Source organism: Quercus lobata, chromosome 7 (genome assembly GCF_001633185.2).
Source record: "Quercus lobata isolate SW786 chromosome 7, ValleyOak3.0 Primary Assembly, whole genome shotgun sequence".
NCBI lineage: Eukaryota > Viridiplantae > Streptophyta > Magnoliopsida > Fagales > Fagaceae > Quercus > Quercus lobata.
In genome coordinates, this window is record NC_044910.1 from 3,317,855 (window position 1) to 3,333,380 (window position 15,526).

General features: G+C 35.4%; 1 protein-coding gene across 1 annotated transcript; it reads right to left on the reverse strand.

Annotated features, from left to right (window-relative positions):
* Positions 1-2,382: 2,382 nt before the first annotated feature.
* On the reverse strand, positions 2,383-3,877 carry LOC115954198 (F-box protein At3g07870-like). Its single transcript, XM_031072109.1, has one exon. It carries the CDS (start codon positions 3,816-3,818, stop codon positions 2,616-2,618), a length of 1,203 nt encoding a protein of 400 aa, XP_030927969.1. The 5' UTR covers positions 3,819-3,877; the 3' UTR covers positions 2,383-2,615.
* Positions 3,878-15,526: the final 11,649 nt, after the last annotated feature.

Consider the following 15,526-nt stretch of genomic DNA (forward strand, 5'->3'; position numbering starts at 1 on the left):
TCAGAGCTTAAGATTCAACGAAAGCTGAATTATGAAATAGGATTGGTGAAGTCAATCACACATAGTTGGGATATAAAGTTTCATGGTAGTTATGTTGTTAGCAAAGATTTTTTGAAAACATAGTATCAACCATTTCATACATTATAGAGCCACATGGATAACATATAAAGGTTGAGAAATGCTTTCGGCCTCTGCGGTCAATATCAATCACTTTGCAATGTCTTGGAATGTTGTTGACCATTGTTAAAAGGAGCAAAGGGGGAAGGGGCTGTTGTATAACAATGATAGTATATAATCTTCCCAGGCAATTAAGTGAAAAAGTATCTGCATAGTAGGAGCAATTTTGGCCAAGTTTCAAAGGCTTCACCCTTTTAATTGGTCTTTTAACTCATAACCTCACATTCTACCTAATACTTGTAAAGTGAGGAGGTGACAATTGCAGTAGCTTAAAGGCTTCATATTTTAATAAGAACTTGTACCTTTTTTTTTTTATATAAGTGAAAAATGAAAATAGTAGATAATGATTTACAAGTGTCAAGTCCCAAACCCTTTTTAAAATGATGTGATTATTTTTTAACAAAGTATAGTTGATACAATATACTAGATTTTCTAAATTAAGCTATCTAAAAAAAACTTAGCAAACCTCACAGTTCAACAACTAAGTTGATCACTATCAACAATATTAACAGAAATAAAATAAAATGACTTATCAACTAACGCTTTCTAAGTGTGACTCTACTTTATTAGTAGAAAAAAAATAATCCCAAAGCCAAAGTTTATCTAGAAAAATCAATCACCCAAATAAATAAACAAAGCAGTAGATTTAGCCTTTTGAGAGAGAGACTAACAATTAGATAGCAAGGTCATGTGCAAAAACATCTGTTGCCTTCAAGTATGACATAACATTTGCCAAAAATCAGCTATTCACAAAAATAAACAAAACTCTAGTCTTCAATTATTTTATAGTATCCTTTTGTTAAGGACATTAAGAGCATGACATTTTAGCTTTACAAAATTGATCTTACAGCTAGGACTTGAGGGAGAGAAATGGACTGAACTAGACCGAATGGACCACAGTGGACCAAATGAACTGAATTAAATTAGACCAAACTTATTCAAATGAATCGAAGCTGACCGAAATGTTACGCATCTTTTTTTTTTTTTTTTTTTTGAGAGAGAGAGAGGACCGAAATGCTATATTGGTATAGCTCAACAGGAGTGTAACAATAAATATGCTTATGCTTATGCTTTTAGATATTATATAGATCTTTCTCATTTTCAAAATAAATACATAAATGGGGACACATGTACACAAATTGCACGAGTTGCATGCTCTAATAGCTAAGTAACCTTCATTGATGGAGGACACTCGAAGACTTTTGCTTGCTACCAACCGCAACCAATGCACTTTTGTCTTACCAAGCAGAAAAAGTTATGGCTGCTGTTATCATCTCGAGTATTTGAGACACATTTGTAAAGAAGTGCTAAAATCTCGAAAGTGCATTTAATGGGTGTGTTGCATTGGTATAAGAATCACTAAATGAGAGAGCAGAAAAGAACTTTGAAAATATATATAGAAATAAGATTAAACAATTAATAGGTAGAAAAGTAAAGAATGAGATGAAGAGAGGAAGAGAAAGAACTAGTGGAAAGCGAAGCCAGAAAGCTCACCAAGGCAGCTATCCGAACTAAGCACTATAATATGCTGCAATACATAGTAAAGTGAACAAACATCTTTCTAAAAAAAATACTCCCCACCACTATTGAAGAGCAACTGCACAGTTACCCCGAGTGTAAATACTAAATAAGTTTATCATTACTTTAAACAGACAATTCTACAACTTCACTGGGTGAACCATTTAGATATGGAAACTAGCAATTTGACTTCTAAGAGTAGTAATATCAACAGGAGAATTGAGACCATGTATGATGTAACAAGTCAATCAGCTCAACAAATCCAGAAGAAGGAAACCATTTTCCTGTCCCATTCCATAACATAAAAAATAACCAAGTTCACATTTATCAAGTATTCGTCCTCTTGCAGAAGTTTTCCAAAGTCAAGTTCTAGCCAATGGTTCTTCTGAGTACATTTCTCTCTCTCTTCATCCCAGGTTCAACATGATTGGCTCAAACTTCCAAAATTTCAGAGAAGAAAAAGTCTTTCTTATAACTTCTACAACCAAATCAGACATGCATCTTCTATAGTTCCCCATCATAGAATCAACAGAATAGGCATATAACACCCAAATTGGTACAGACTACAGAGAATTTAATTAGATTTGGAATAATAAGATTACTGATAATTCTCATCAGAGAAACTAGTGAAAAAGTTAAGCATACTTAGATAACTTGACAAATAATAAAATATATGCAAAAACCACAAACTGAACCATAATTTCTTGCAAGGCAACAATCATAAATGATGACAGATCTCATTGCTTCTAATAGAAATTACTCTTACGAACCTAGTATTGCTTGGTCCATCAACATTTTTCAATTCCTGAAAATACAAGGCTAAAACGGACTATATGTATCAGTGAGCTACAATGGAGGCAAACCAACAAAACCATAAACCATTAAAAAAAAAGCATTTAATGCATCTTTAACTATTTTCCTTAGTATGTAACTACACCTTTGGTGGATTTGTCTAGTAAAACTAGACTCTCAACATAAGAACCAACAAAACTATACTGATATCCAGTAATCCTAAGATGCTTAATATTTTGGCTCTCTGGATTCCACAAGATGATCTGTCCTCCATCCTTTAGTAATACAACCTCACCATTCCTCTTATAACCTAATGCTCTTGGTACGCCCCCTCCAGGATCTTGATCAATTGTAGTTAAAACTTTTGTCCATGATGAAGCCACAGCATACTCTTTCATCACCCATATGTTGAGACAACCACTAAAATGCTGCCTTTCAAAACTAAAATATCCGTTGTGAAACAAGGCGATGGAATTCCCATACACGGAAACAGAAATGCCCAATGCCTCTACACTTTCACGGGTATAACCTGGAAATTCTGGCAGTGATATTTCACGGAAGATCTCGTCACCCAAATCGAACACCAAAACAAAAGGATGAAATTTGCGATCATTAGTCCTCTTCCAAGCCAGCCAATGCAAAGCACCATTGACAAATGCTTGAGGTTCACGACCACGTACAGCACATGTGGGAACAACATGATCCTTAAACATTCTCCATTTACCAGTGGAAAGTGAATAAACCGCGACCATTGGTCTAGACCTACTATGGTGAAGTCTATGCAGTAAGGTCGCGACCATCACCACTTTATAGTCATTAGTTTTGGGATCAAATCCAAAACCAATAGAGGCAGTGAACTCACCCAATGTGAAGGAGGTAATATTGGGATCAGGAAGTTTGAGAAACTTTCTAACACAAGGGTTCCACACAAAGAATTTATTAGTGTCTGTGAGTATATCATCATCGGCAAGGCAGAGCAGGCCATTACACATACCGACAACACGGAATGTTCCGTTATAGTGCTTAGATTTTGGAGCATGGAAAGGGGAATCAAACCTGGTGTGTTGAGTGAAATCAGGATCATCTTCGTTATGCAATGTGTAGAATTCTTGATGTTGTTGTAAGCAGGGCCTGGAAAGGAGAAAGTTATGGTTGGTGTTGGAGTGGTGGATGAGATGTGTGGAGATGAAGGTGGGGTTTTGGATTAGCCTTCTCCAAGTTTTGGATACGGAGGTGCAGATAATGATGGATTTGATAGGTAAGCGTAGGAAAATATCAGTTACAATCTCACCAGGTAAACATTCCCAGTTTTTTTTGTTGTCGTCTGACATTGCCTCTTCCAGAGAGAGAGACTGAGGTTGAAGTTTGTGTTCTTGAGGACTGTGGAATGTGGACTCTTTTAATTAAGTCTCAAACAATTCCACCATTGATACTTAAAAAGCGTTTAATTCATAGTTATATTTTAAGGATTCCACCATTTGATACATAAAAGAGTTTAACTATGACTCTACTTCATAGTTCATAATAGAGTTTAACTAAAACTCTGCTATCTCCAACGAACTCTCACGTTTTTTCATTGAAAATTTATCCTTTACAACTGTAGTGTGCGATACGTCTGATTTAAAAGCCAAAAACATTCAACTCGTACTAGAGTGGTTTCCTTTGGTTGTTAGTGACACATATGTGCAGCTACCTCCACATGTTCTCAACAGCCGTAATCTTAGAGGAGATCAAACTAAAACTCTACTTATCTCCAATGTCAAACAGAAACTCTACTTATCAATAGTTACTCAATAGTTATTAGTATAAGCCGAGTGCTCTTCTTTTTTCTCCATTTGAATAAGTATTATATTTACTAGCTGCAAACTCAGAAGGTAAAATTTGTAGGTTAAATAGTACATGTGTTATTTAAAAATATTTATATATTTATTATTTTAATGTAATATAAGAAACATAATTTAATAAAAAAAATTAAATTACATACTTTTAATATTATTTTATATAAATGGAGATAATGTTATTAAAATGAAAATTTTAAAATATACCATAATCAGTTGACTAATTTGTATAATGAATTTATTCGAGAATATAAATATTAAAAATATTTGTATATCCTTATTTCTTGAAATACATGTAACATGTTACATTAAGTTTAAATTATTATATAAGTTTAGGATTGTAGCATTTTTTATTCTTTTCAAATACAAATATAATGCCTATATTATTGAAACCAAAATTTTAAGATAATTTTTTGAATATTTATCATAATTATTACTTTTTCCGGGCCCATGTCATTAATTTCTAATTCCATTTTATTTGTATTTTTAGTGCAAAACTAAAGAGTTTGGCCCAATAGACCAAAATTTCATATTTTTCAACTCAAAAATTAATGGAAAAAAAAATTTTGAGTCCAAAACTAAAAAGGCAACTTGCAAAAAGAATCAATTTAAGGTCCAATTAGTTCAAATGGATCGAATGGACCGAATTTGACAAAATTGTACCAAAATAGACCGAACTAGACCAAAATACTATACTATTGTGACTCAAAAGGAGTGTAGCAAAAACAAATGCTATGCTTCAACAATAAATGCATTTATATAATAAGACCAGAAGCACACATATTTCATATATTTAAACCGATAATGTTGAAGATAGAGGAAAAGGGTAAAATAAGAGAAGAATGTTAGGATAACAATCATACATACACCCTATAGATGTTGGAGTTAATCGTAGGAGCCTATCTAGTTATGTTTGCATCACCAAAAATTTTAGATTCATACCACTATATTTAATTGCTAACGTCTTCTTCATTTTTTTGCTAAGTAATAATATATAGTACATGTATTTGCTAATGTATTTCTAAAGATTATAAAACAATTGAAGCCAATGAAGCATGTGGCTTATTCCAATGCCTTATGTAAGTTATTTGCCTCTTAAAACTAGGCCTCCAAGGATAGGAGCCTATCTAGTAATGTTTGCATCACCAACAATTTTTAGGACTACAACATTTAAAAGCACTTATTCTAATAAAACACATTTAAACTTAGGGAGCCCAAATAGAGCTCAGAGGAGTTTTCAATCAATTGGTGATCAAGTCCCTTTACAAAGCCCTTATTAGATGGTAATATGTAATATGGAATTTTCTAATTGACTGAGCAAGGTGAAATTTAACACAACTAGGCAGCATATCCATATCCACAAAATACACACACACAAACTGCATTAGCAAGCATCTTCATTACAATGCAAGCATAGTAGACAAAATCAATTGCCTAATCATTTTAGTACACACACTGAAACCAAATTGCATATCATCTAGAAATACTAACATAATAATGATGTAGCCACAAAAGGATTTTAACATAAACAACTACAACTAGGCAAGGAGAAGCTTAACAAAATTGAGCAGCACATCCTTGTCCCCAAAACTCACACACACACACCCACTATGTTGGTGAGCTTCATCACGGTGCAAGCATGACAGTCAAAACTAAGTGCTAAATCATTTTTGCACACACACTAAAACCAATTGCAAATCATCCAGAATTACTAAAATAAAAATGGTGAAGCCACAAAATGAGTCTTAACATAAACAAATACAATTCATTTTGGCATAATAAACTAATTCCATACTAAGAAACAAAACACCATCCTAAAGCTTTATTGAATCTTTTTTTTTTTTTTTGGCTGAGTTAAAGTCTGTTACTGCAACTCATCACCAACCATGATTTCATAGGGTCTTGCAAGAAATTAAGACATGTAAGTGCATTCTTGTTTGTGATTTAACACCAAAAGTAGAAAAATTAACACCAATTAGTGTATTAACCTTATAGAAAAACCTAAACTGACCAACACTAATATTTATCATTTTTTGGAATGTACACATTAAGAAGTACCCCATACACACCCCTAAACTTGGATTCTGCTTCAATATGTGATCCAATTACATAATTCAACCTACCTTTATAGAGCTATTGCATTTTGGTCTCTAAAAGTTGAACCTGAAACACATAAATTGTTTCATCATTGAATTTAATATCACAAACGTATAAAAACAACTATAAAATTGACAACAACAACAACAACAAAAAAGAAAAGATACAAGTGCACATCATATAGAAATCTCAATCACCTTTGTCTTTTAACCCATAAAGGATCTGAACCTTGATTATTGCAGGACATTTCTCAAGAGTTGCATTGTCTTGCACTTTCTGTCCAAATCTAGAAGTTCCTAATAGCAAAAACTGATAGTTTTTAGACCCCTTAAAACACAATTGATTTAACCTAGGTAATTAGCCAAGTGGTTACTTAGTCCAATTTAACAAATCTAGGTTATCACAATAACAAAGATCATATCATGCAAAGCAGCGGAAAGATAAATAACACAAGATATGATCACCCAGGAAACCAAACCGGTAAAAACATGGGGAAGATTTGACCTACCTATCCTCAAGGTAAACTTGAATCCACTATCTTGAAAGAATCGAAGTTCATACAATAAGACTTACAAGCCCCCACGCTAGACTTCTTATTGCTACCAACCAGTAGAACTTACTGACACGACCACGTGCAAGTTCCAAATCCACGAACTCCTTCTTTCTTAGATTCACCACCAGATACAAGCACACCCGCTTGTGTTTTCTTTAAGTTTCAATGGCAGTAACCAAGTTGATCATCAAGGTGTAGACAATATCTTCTCCTTGAAAACCCTAAGTTTGTGTAAAGGAAAGCTCCTCTAGATCTCACAAGAGATTTACACAAACCGCAATATGAGCGACACTAAAACGTGGATAGGGTTTGCCTTTTATACTTAGAACAAATTAGAAAACCCTAAAATGTTTTAAACAACTAGGGTTGAGTTGGAAATCTGCAGAAAAAAACATTCTGCCCAAGATTCGATCGATCGAGCCTAAGCTTCGATCGATCAAGCCAGGCCGAAATGCATAACACTTTCTGCATTAGCTCGATTCCAACTTTACATAAAACGTACAACTTTGAGCAAGATTAAAACACTTCTAAACACATTGTTTTGATCATGGTTTGCCAACAATACACATTAGAGTTCTAAATACATAAATACATAAGTCTTTAAAACCTAACAAACTCCCCCTTTGGCAATCCGTGACAAAACACAACTAGAAGCTCAAAGTTTACAAAATAAAAGCCCTTTACACAAATAATGCTCATAAAACAAATTCAATCCTAACTACTATCTATCAGTTGCAAGTGTAGACAGCAGCTCAATTGAATCAACCTGTATATTTCCTGAAACACTAAACAAAATGCATAACCGCATGTGTGGAAACAATACAAGTAAACAAATTAAATTCTTGACTTCAAACAACACACAATAAAGACATATATCAATGAATAACTCATAAATATAAATCAATAAACAGTTTAAAACAAAAAACATATAAGGTACCAAAAAAAAACAACACTCCCCCTAACATGAATATCCCATCAAAAAACATGGCAAGAGCTAAAAAGCTAAAATACAATGTGAAGCACCTAGATACAATCTAAACTCCACAAGCTCCAACCAACAAAAATACTCTCCCCCTGAAAACAAAAACTCTACAATGTACTCTCCCATTTTGTGACGGAATGCCAAAGGGCAAACAAAATCCATCATCAAAAGGGAGGTGGTGTGGAAGAGCATCTAAACTGTGCCAACTCCGCACGCAAGGCACGGATCTCATCGAGCACGTCCACCAAAATCTGTCCATGAGCCGCCTAAACGGTCAAGACATGATCCAACGTACGTTGAATGTCTGAATCATCCGAAGTAGTCGGTGGAGGAACATCAGCATCAGCAGCAGTAGCACCAGACGTCTCAGCAGCATCAGCACCTGTAGAAAAGGGAGGAGGGGGAACAACACTAGATGATGCACCTCTAGGACGCGAAAGAGCAACTCTCAAGTGAGCATCCCTCTGTTTAAGAAAGGTGGCACCTATGGGAACAACAACATGAACAGGCTCACCAGAAGAGAAACCATCTAGACCCAAAAACAGCAGAATTCTATGAATGAAAATAGGATGAATAAGCGCATGCCCTACGGCAGAACTCCTATAAACCTCGTTCAAAGAACGAAGGAACAAATGAGGGAAACTGATAGACGCACCAGAAACGAACGCATACAAAAACACATATCACTCCAGAGGGATGGTGTGGAGATGAGAAATAGGCCACAATGAATGACACGCTATCCTAAAGAAAAGATAGGCAGTCTCGGTAAGCTCAGCAAACATGATCCAAGGATCAGAACCCCACTAGATAGATGACCCAGTGATGTATGACATGACAACATCTAAGGGAGGAGACTCATCATAGGGATAGTCAGGCTCCCAAACAACTGGAACTCCAAGAGCCTCAGCCACTACCCGAGGGGTAATGGTGAACTCAACACCTCGTATCCAACTCCTAACAAGGGTGTTGGAATCATAGATGTGGCAAGAGAGGTTCAAGAAGAACTCTCTAATCAGGGCGGTCGGGGGGTGGATGATCTATCTCTAAGAGCGGCAACCAACCTCTAGACTCAAAGTTAGCCCTAATGGCCGGATCAATCTCATCTAAAATCACAGCACGCTCAGCCCAAATCTTACGCTTACGGTTCAAAGTCTCAAAGGCCTCTCTGCTTCTATCATTCCTAAGCACCTCACTCCTAGAGGGAGACTCAGAGGAAGTGGAAGGGGTCTTATGGGCTCTAGTTTTCCTAGGCATAGTGCTAGGAAAAGGACCAAAACATAAAGCAAAGAAACACAAAAAAATACCAAGGGCAGACTGCAAGTTAGCACAGGAAAAAAATATAGAACAAAATCTATATGATGCATGAACACTTTAAATGGCATGATGCATGTCCTAATGCAGTGCAATTAAGTTCAAATAAGTTCAAATCCACAAAATTGGCTTGAGCATAGAGTTTTTAACACAAAAGCCTCAAAATTTTGAAAAACCACTTGATCAATTTGAAAGAATTTGACTAATTGATCATCATACAAGATAGATTTCAGAAAATAATGACCAATTACATCAAATCAACAAGCCAATTTCAACAATTTAACCAAATTTGAACAAAATCCCCAATTCGAGTCAATTACAAGCCCTAGAATTTTCAATTTTTCACAAAACCCCAAATTGATCAAATTAACCATCATATATCATGAATATACCAATATAGGAGCAAAACCCAATGATCAATTTCAGAAAAAGAGGATTGATTCAACAAAAATCCCAATAGTGAAAAGTTCCGAAAATCCCCTTAGAATGCATGAGTTTATGCATGAAAACATGAAAATAAATGCAAAAGGAAGGGTATAAAGGTCTTACCGGCCTTGGGAGACAAAAACCTTGCAAAAAATTTGGTCAAAAACGACAAAAAATCCTCAGTGGAGCCTTGCCTAGTCGGAGAGAGAGAGAGGAAAGTTTGAAAAAGTAAGTTTGAAACAGTCCAATCTGAGTTTTAAAAAAAACTTGATCCACGAGTTTCGATTGATCGAAAAACAGCTTCGATCGATCGAAACAGACAGAGACTTAACAAAACAATTTTAAAAAATTTCAATTGATCGAAAATCAGTTTCGATCGATTGAAATAGACAGAGGCTCTCTAAAACATATTTTAAAAAATTTCGATTGATTGAAAAATAGAATGGATCAATCGAAATGGGCAGAGGCTCACTAAATTTGAGGAAAAACACAATTTTTGAAAAAAATTCAGAAACAACTCAAAGCATTGAAATTGAAGAACAAAATGCATGAGTATGTGATGATGTGATTTTCAAAAACAAGAATTTAAGCCCAAAATTCCCAAAATCAAAATTTCTTGCATTCTCCATAAATTTTCAAGCATCAAATTGATTTTGCACAAAATTCAAAGTATTTTCAAAACTTGGTTGGTCAGACCATAAACACACACAATAACATGTACAATGTTTAGCAAAGAGTAACTTGTGTAGTGTGTGCAACTAGCAAAAGCTTGAGATACATGTGAGGTGATATGTGAATAGCAATCAATCACAAAGTCTACAAAATTCATCACAAAGAATTTAAAATAGACTATCACCTAAAGAGTTACATCATATAACTCCCACATCTCCTAGATCATAAGCTTGCAATCATGTAAGTTTCTTGAATTTATGCCTCATAATATACACACCAATTTTAAGTCATGTGATTTTTGCATCAAGCCTAATAGTACACACCAATTTTAAGTATTAAGCAATTTAAACCGAGGCTTCACCTTATGTTCTTTTTGTGCATGTGCTACACTTTCTCGAGTACAAAATCTTATAATATGCACTAAGGTGTTCATGATTGGCTAGTGAACAGTGGTGAGATGGTTATTTAGGCCTTTCTCTAAAAGTTCAAGTCCGACAATCAAAAACATGTGACTTCAAGATCAAGACAGAGTAATAAAAAACCATTAACATCTTTCACACACAACATGCAGTACAAAGCTTCAACTAGTAAAGTGCAAAAAGTAAGCTCATCAAAGCTAAACAAGGTACAAATGACATGTTATATGAAAATAAATTGGCCAACCTTGTTCTCAAAAACCAAGAAGAATAGTACAAAACACATTTTGCTTCCTTTTTCTTCCCTTTTTCCCCTTTTCTTTTTCTTTTTTTTTTTAATTTTTTATAAAAAAAAAAAAAAAAAAAAAAAAAAAAAAAAAAAAAAAAACTAGAATGAAATGCATGAATCTTATGCAATGCAAATCCTAGAAAACAAAAAAAAAAAAAAAACAAAACAAAACCAAAGAACAATGGTCACAAAGGGTAGAGCAATGAAGTACAAGGATCATGTCAGAAAGACTCAGTTAGTTCGAGTCTTTTGCATCCAAAATCTTTTAGATGCACCATGAGCATTGAAATTCTTATTCACATGGGAATGATTACCAACTTCAGGATTGGAATAAAAGTTTAAAGCCTTTACTAATTCACCAATAAGTACCATAGGATCGTGTGCTTGAGGCACAGGTACTTTTGGTTTGTTTGCTCTCTTTGTAGCTTGTAGCTTGTAATAGTTTGGACGTATGTGTCCAGACTTTCCACAAAAGTGACAAACCTATGCAGGCTTATCATGTGTCTTGTCCTTAGATAGGGTAGGCTTCTTAGACTTAGACTCTTTCAGATCAACCCTAATTTTCCTAGATGATGAAACTTCTATGGGTTTGACAATCTCACTCATAGGGGGTTTGACAGTTTCACTCACAATCTCACTCACAGAAGGTTCAGAAGAAGATTAAGGGACAAAGTTTGTGGAATAGGGAGCAGACACAAATGCTTTCAGCATAACCTAAACCAGATTTGTCAGAATGGGACTTTTGAACACTCAACATTTGATCAAGTTTAGAACTAGCAGATCTAGCAATAGATAAATCAAGTTCTAAATATTTAACTTTATCAAGCAAAAGCATATTCTCAGTTTTTACATTGTTCAAAAGTTCATTAGCATCAAACAGTTTTACAAGCAAATTCTTCTTATCAAGCTCAAGAGATTCAATTTTCTTCAGGCCAAGTTCAACATTCATAGCATCCTTTGCAGCAATTTTGCAAAGTTTATTATAGGCCTCTTGAAGATCTGCATCTTCAGAGAGTTCCCCATCAGAAGGGTTCTCTTCAACAGATATGCTCTCATTGACTACAGCAGTAGCAGTGAAAGTAATGAAATTTCCATCCTCATCACAATCAGACTCATTATCAGAAACTTTACCATCACTAAGGGTTACAGCCATAGCCTTACCCTTAGACTTCAAATAGGTAAAACATTCAGATTTCATGTGACCATACCCTTGACATCCAAAACACTGAGAACCCAAAGAGTTATTAGAAGATTGACCTACTTTTTCTCTAGATTTATCATTATTGTTAACCTTAGTGGGATCATGCTTCCTAAAATTTCTAGGTTCAGCAGTGTTCGTACCTCCTGCCTTTCTGTTACTATTCTTGAGAAAGATTCTAAAGTTCTTGGCAAGGTAAGCAATCTCTGTAGCAGAGAATCCATCATCAAACCCACCTCTTTCAACATCATCAATTGACTTAAGAGCCATTGATTTGGATTTGGTAGTTTTGGGTAGATCCAACTCATAAGATTGAAGAGATCCTACAAGTTCATTAACAGGGATGGAGTCTACATCCTTACTTTCAGTAATGGCAGTCACCTTGGGTCTAAAGTCTTCAGTTAAAGATCTAAGAATCTTCCTAACAATTTTAGGTTGATCATAGATTTCACCCAAGTTAAAAGCAGAATTAACAATATCATTCAATTTAGTATAGAATTCATCAAAAGATTCATCATCAGACATCCTAATGCTTTCAAATTTAGAAGTCAATTCTGTAATTTATTGATTTTGACAGCCTTTGTACCTTCATGCACAGTCTGGAGGATATTCCAAGCAATATGAGCAGCCTTGCTATTGAACGTAGCTGCTTCTTTTTAAGAAGTTTCCCACTCACTAATAGGAGTAGTGGGCTTCTCCCATCCGTATTCAACGGAGTTCCAGATTCTCTCATCAATCGATTTCAGGAATGCTTTCATCCTTACTTTCCAATAAGCATAATTATTCCCATCAGAGTGTGGAGGAATAACTAGAGAGTGTTCATGTTTCATGACAACTGGGGTCAAGGATCAGCTCAGTGATCAAAAGATCAACAACAAGAGAGCAACCCGCTCTGATACTACTTGATAGTTTTTAGACCCCTTAGAACACAATTGATTTAACCTAGGTAATTAGCCAAGTTGTTACTTAGTCCAATTTAACAAATCTAAGTTATCAAAATAACAAAGATTATATCATGCAAAGCAGCGAAAAGATAAATAACACAAGATATGATCACCCAGGAAACCAAACCGATAAAAACCTGGGGAGGATTTGACCTAGCTATCCTCAAGGTAAACTTGAATCCACTATCTTGAAAGAATCGAAGTTCATACAATAAGACTTACAAGCCCCCACGCTCGACTTCTTATTGCTACCAACCAGTAGAACTTACTAACACGACCACGTGCAAGTTCCGAATCCACGGACTCATTCTTTCTTGGATTCACCACCAGATACAAGCACACCCGCTTGTGTTTTCTTTAAACTTAAATGGCAGCAACCGAGTTGATCATCAAGGTGTAAACAATATCTTCTCCTTGAAAACCCTAAGTTTGTGTAAAGGAAAGCTCCTCTAGATCTCACAAGAGATTTACACAAAGCGCAATATGAGCGACACTAAAACGTGGCTAGGGTTTGCCTTTTATACTTAGGACAAATTAGAAAACCCTAAAACGTTTTAAACAACTAGGGCTGAGTTGGAAATCTGCAGAAAAAAACATTCTGTCCAAGATTCTATGACCGTTTAAACCCCCAAATTATAAATTACCAATTCAAGCTTAATATCAAACAATTAATGTGCGGAAAATGAACATAAGCTTAATACAGAATTGAGAAACAATCTAAACCAAATAAAATCACATCCAAAGTAGAAATTAAATGGAAAAGATTAAGGGAAGAGAGATGCAAACACAAGGACAACACTCGATGTGTTATCGAAGATGAAACCGAAGCCCTTGGCGTAAAACCTCTCTGCCGCCCTCCAAGCGGTAAACAATCCACTAAAGAATGTAGTTGGGATACATGAACAGCAGAAAACCCTCCAAGCTTAATCTACCCAATGTACCTAAACCCTCCAAGCTCCTACTCCAACGAGGTTACGCCGAACTTATTTCTTCTTTAGCTTGCCGGATTCCACTACTTAACCATAGCATCTACCAATATGAAATTGGTCCCTTCTTAACTGCTTTCCAAACATCAAATGGCCTCCTCACAGATATGGGTATGGTGAGAAAATGTTTTAGTAATGTACCTCTCAAGGATTTGACAATGGAGAGGAAGAGAGTAGAGGAATTTGAAGAGTCTCTATGTGAAGATTGTGGATGAATCAATCTTATTTTTCTCTAGGGTTTCTCTCTCAAAATTCTCTCTGGAAGCTCTCTGAATATCGTGGGTATAAGGGTATATATATAGTAGGGTGAGAAGAAATGTGAAAAGTCAGTTTTTCCCAAACAGGGTGTTCTGACGACTTGACCTTGCGACTGGGTTGAGTCGCAAGTTCAAGCCACGAGCTAACGGCCTAACCAGCCTGAGACTTTTGTCCTGTAGTGCAACAGCTGGCGTGACTCTTCAGCTTCTGGCATGCTTGGCACGTGTGCAACTTTTGGCGGCTTGCAAGCCGCGAGCCACCCAAGAGATCCAGTCGCGAGTCCCTGCTTCTTTGCACAATCTTGAGTATTTCTTCATACTCTCTCACACACTACCCTTACATGATTCCCACCTAAATACAGGGTTACTAATTGCTAAAATACAAGCAAATTTGGCACGGAATAAAGCCAACAAGATGGTTGATAAAATTCAACCTTACAATTACAAAGCCAAGAAACTTGATTTACACATGAATGAGCCTTTAAATTTATAGAAAGAGAGAAAGGGAGAAGAAAGTGGCAAAGGCACACAAAGATGTAACTAAACAAGGAAGCCTAGCTTGGCATCAATGTTGTTTTCAGATGGAGGCATATATCTTCAAAGTTTGATTAATATGTTCTAATTTTCATTGATGATGGATATATACTGGAGTCGGAATCATTGTTGACTAAGGTAAGGGTCATTGAAGATGAACCCAAATCAAATGCATCATTAAATCCCAAACCTAGCCAACCGAGAGGTAAATAATGACCAAAATATTGATCACTAAAGCTTAACCTAAAATTTAAAAAGAAATAGCAAAGCTAAACCTTTAGACTAATTGGACCTTTCAAGATTTTACCACACTAAACATTACATGACTCAATAGGCCTGGATAGATCTATATCATTTTGGTCTCTGAAAGTTAAACTTGAAACACCTAAATTTGTTTATTGTTAAATTTAATTTCTTAATAGTAAGACACATTAAAAAAATACAAATATAGAAATTGTAAAAAAAAAAAAAAAAAAAAAGGCAAAAGGATTGCACAACAATTGTTGAAATTTGAATCACCTTTGACTTTTCACTCT

Excerpts from the sequence above, each read along its gene's own strand:
- LOC115954198 (XM_031072109.1), bottom strand. The coding sequence starts at position 3,818 with ATGTCAGACGACAACAAAAAAAACTGGGAATGTTTACCTGGTGAGATT.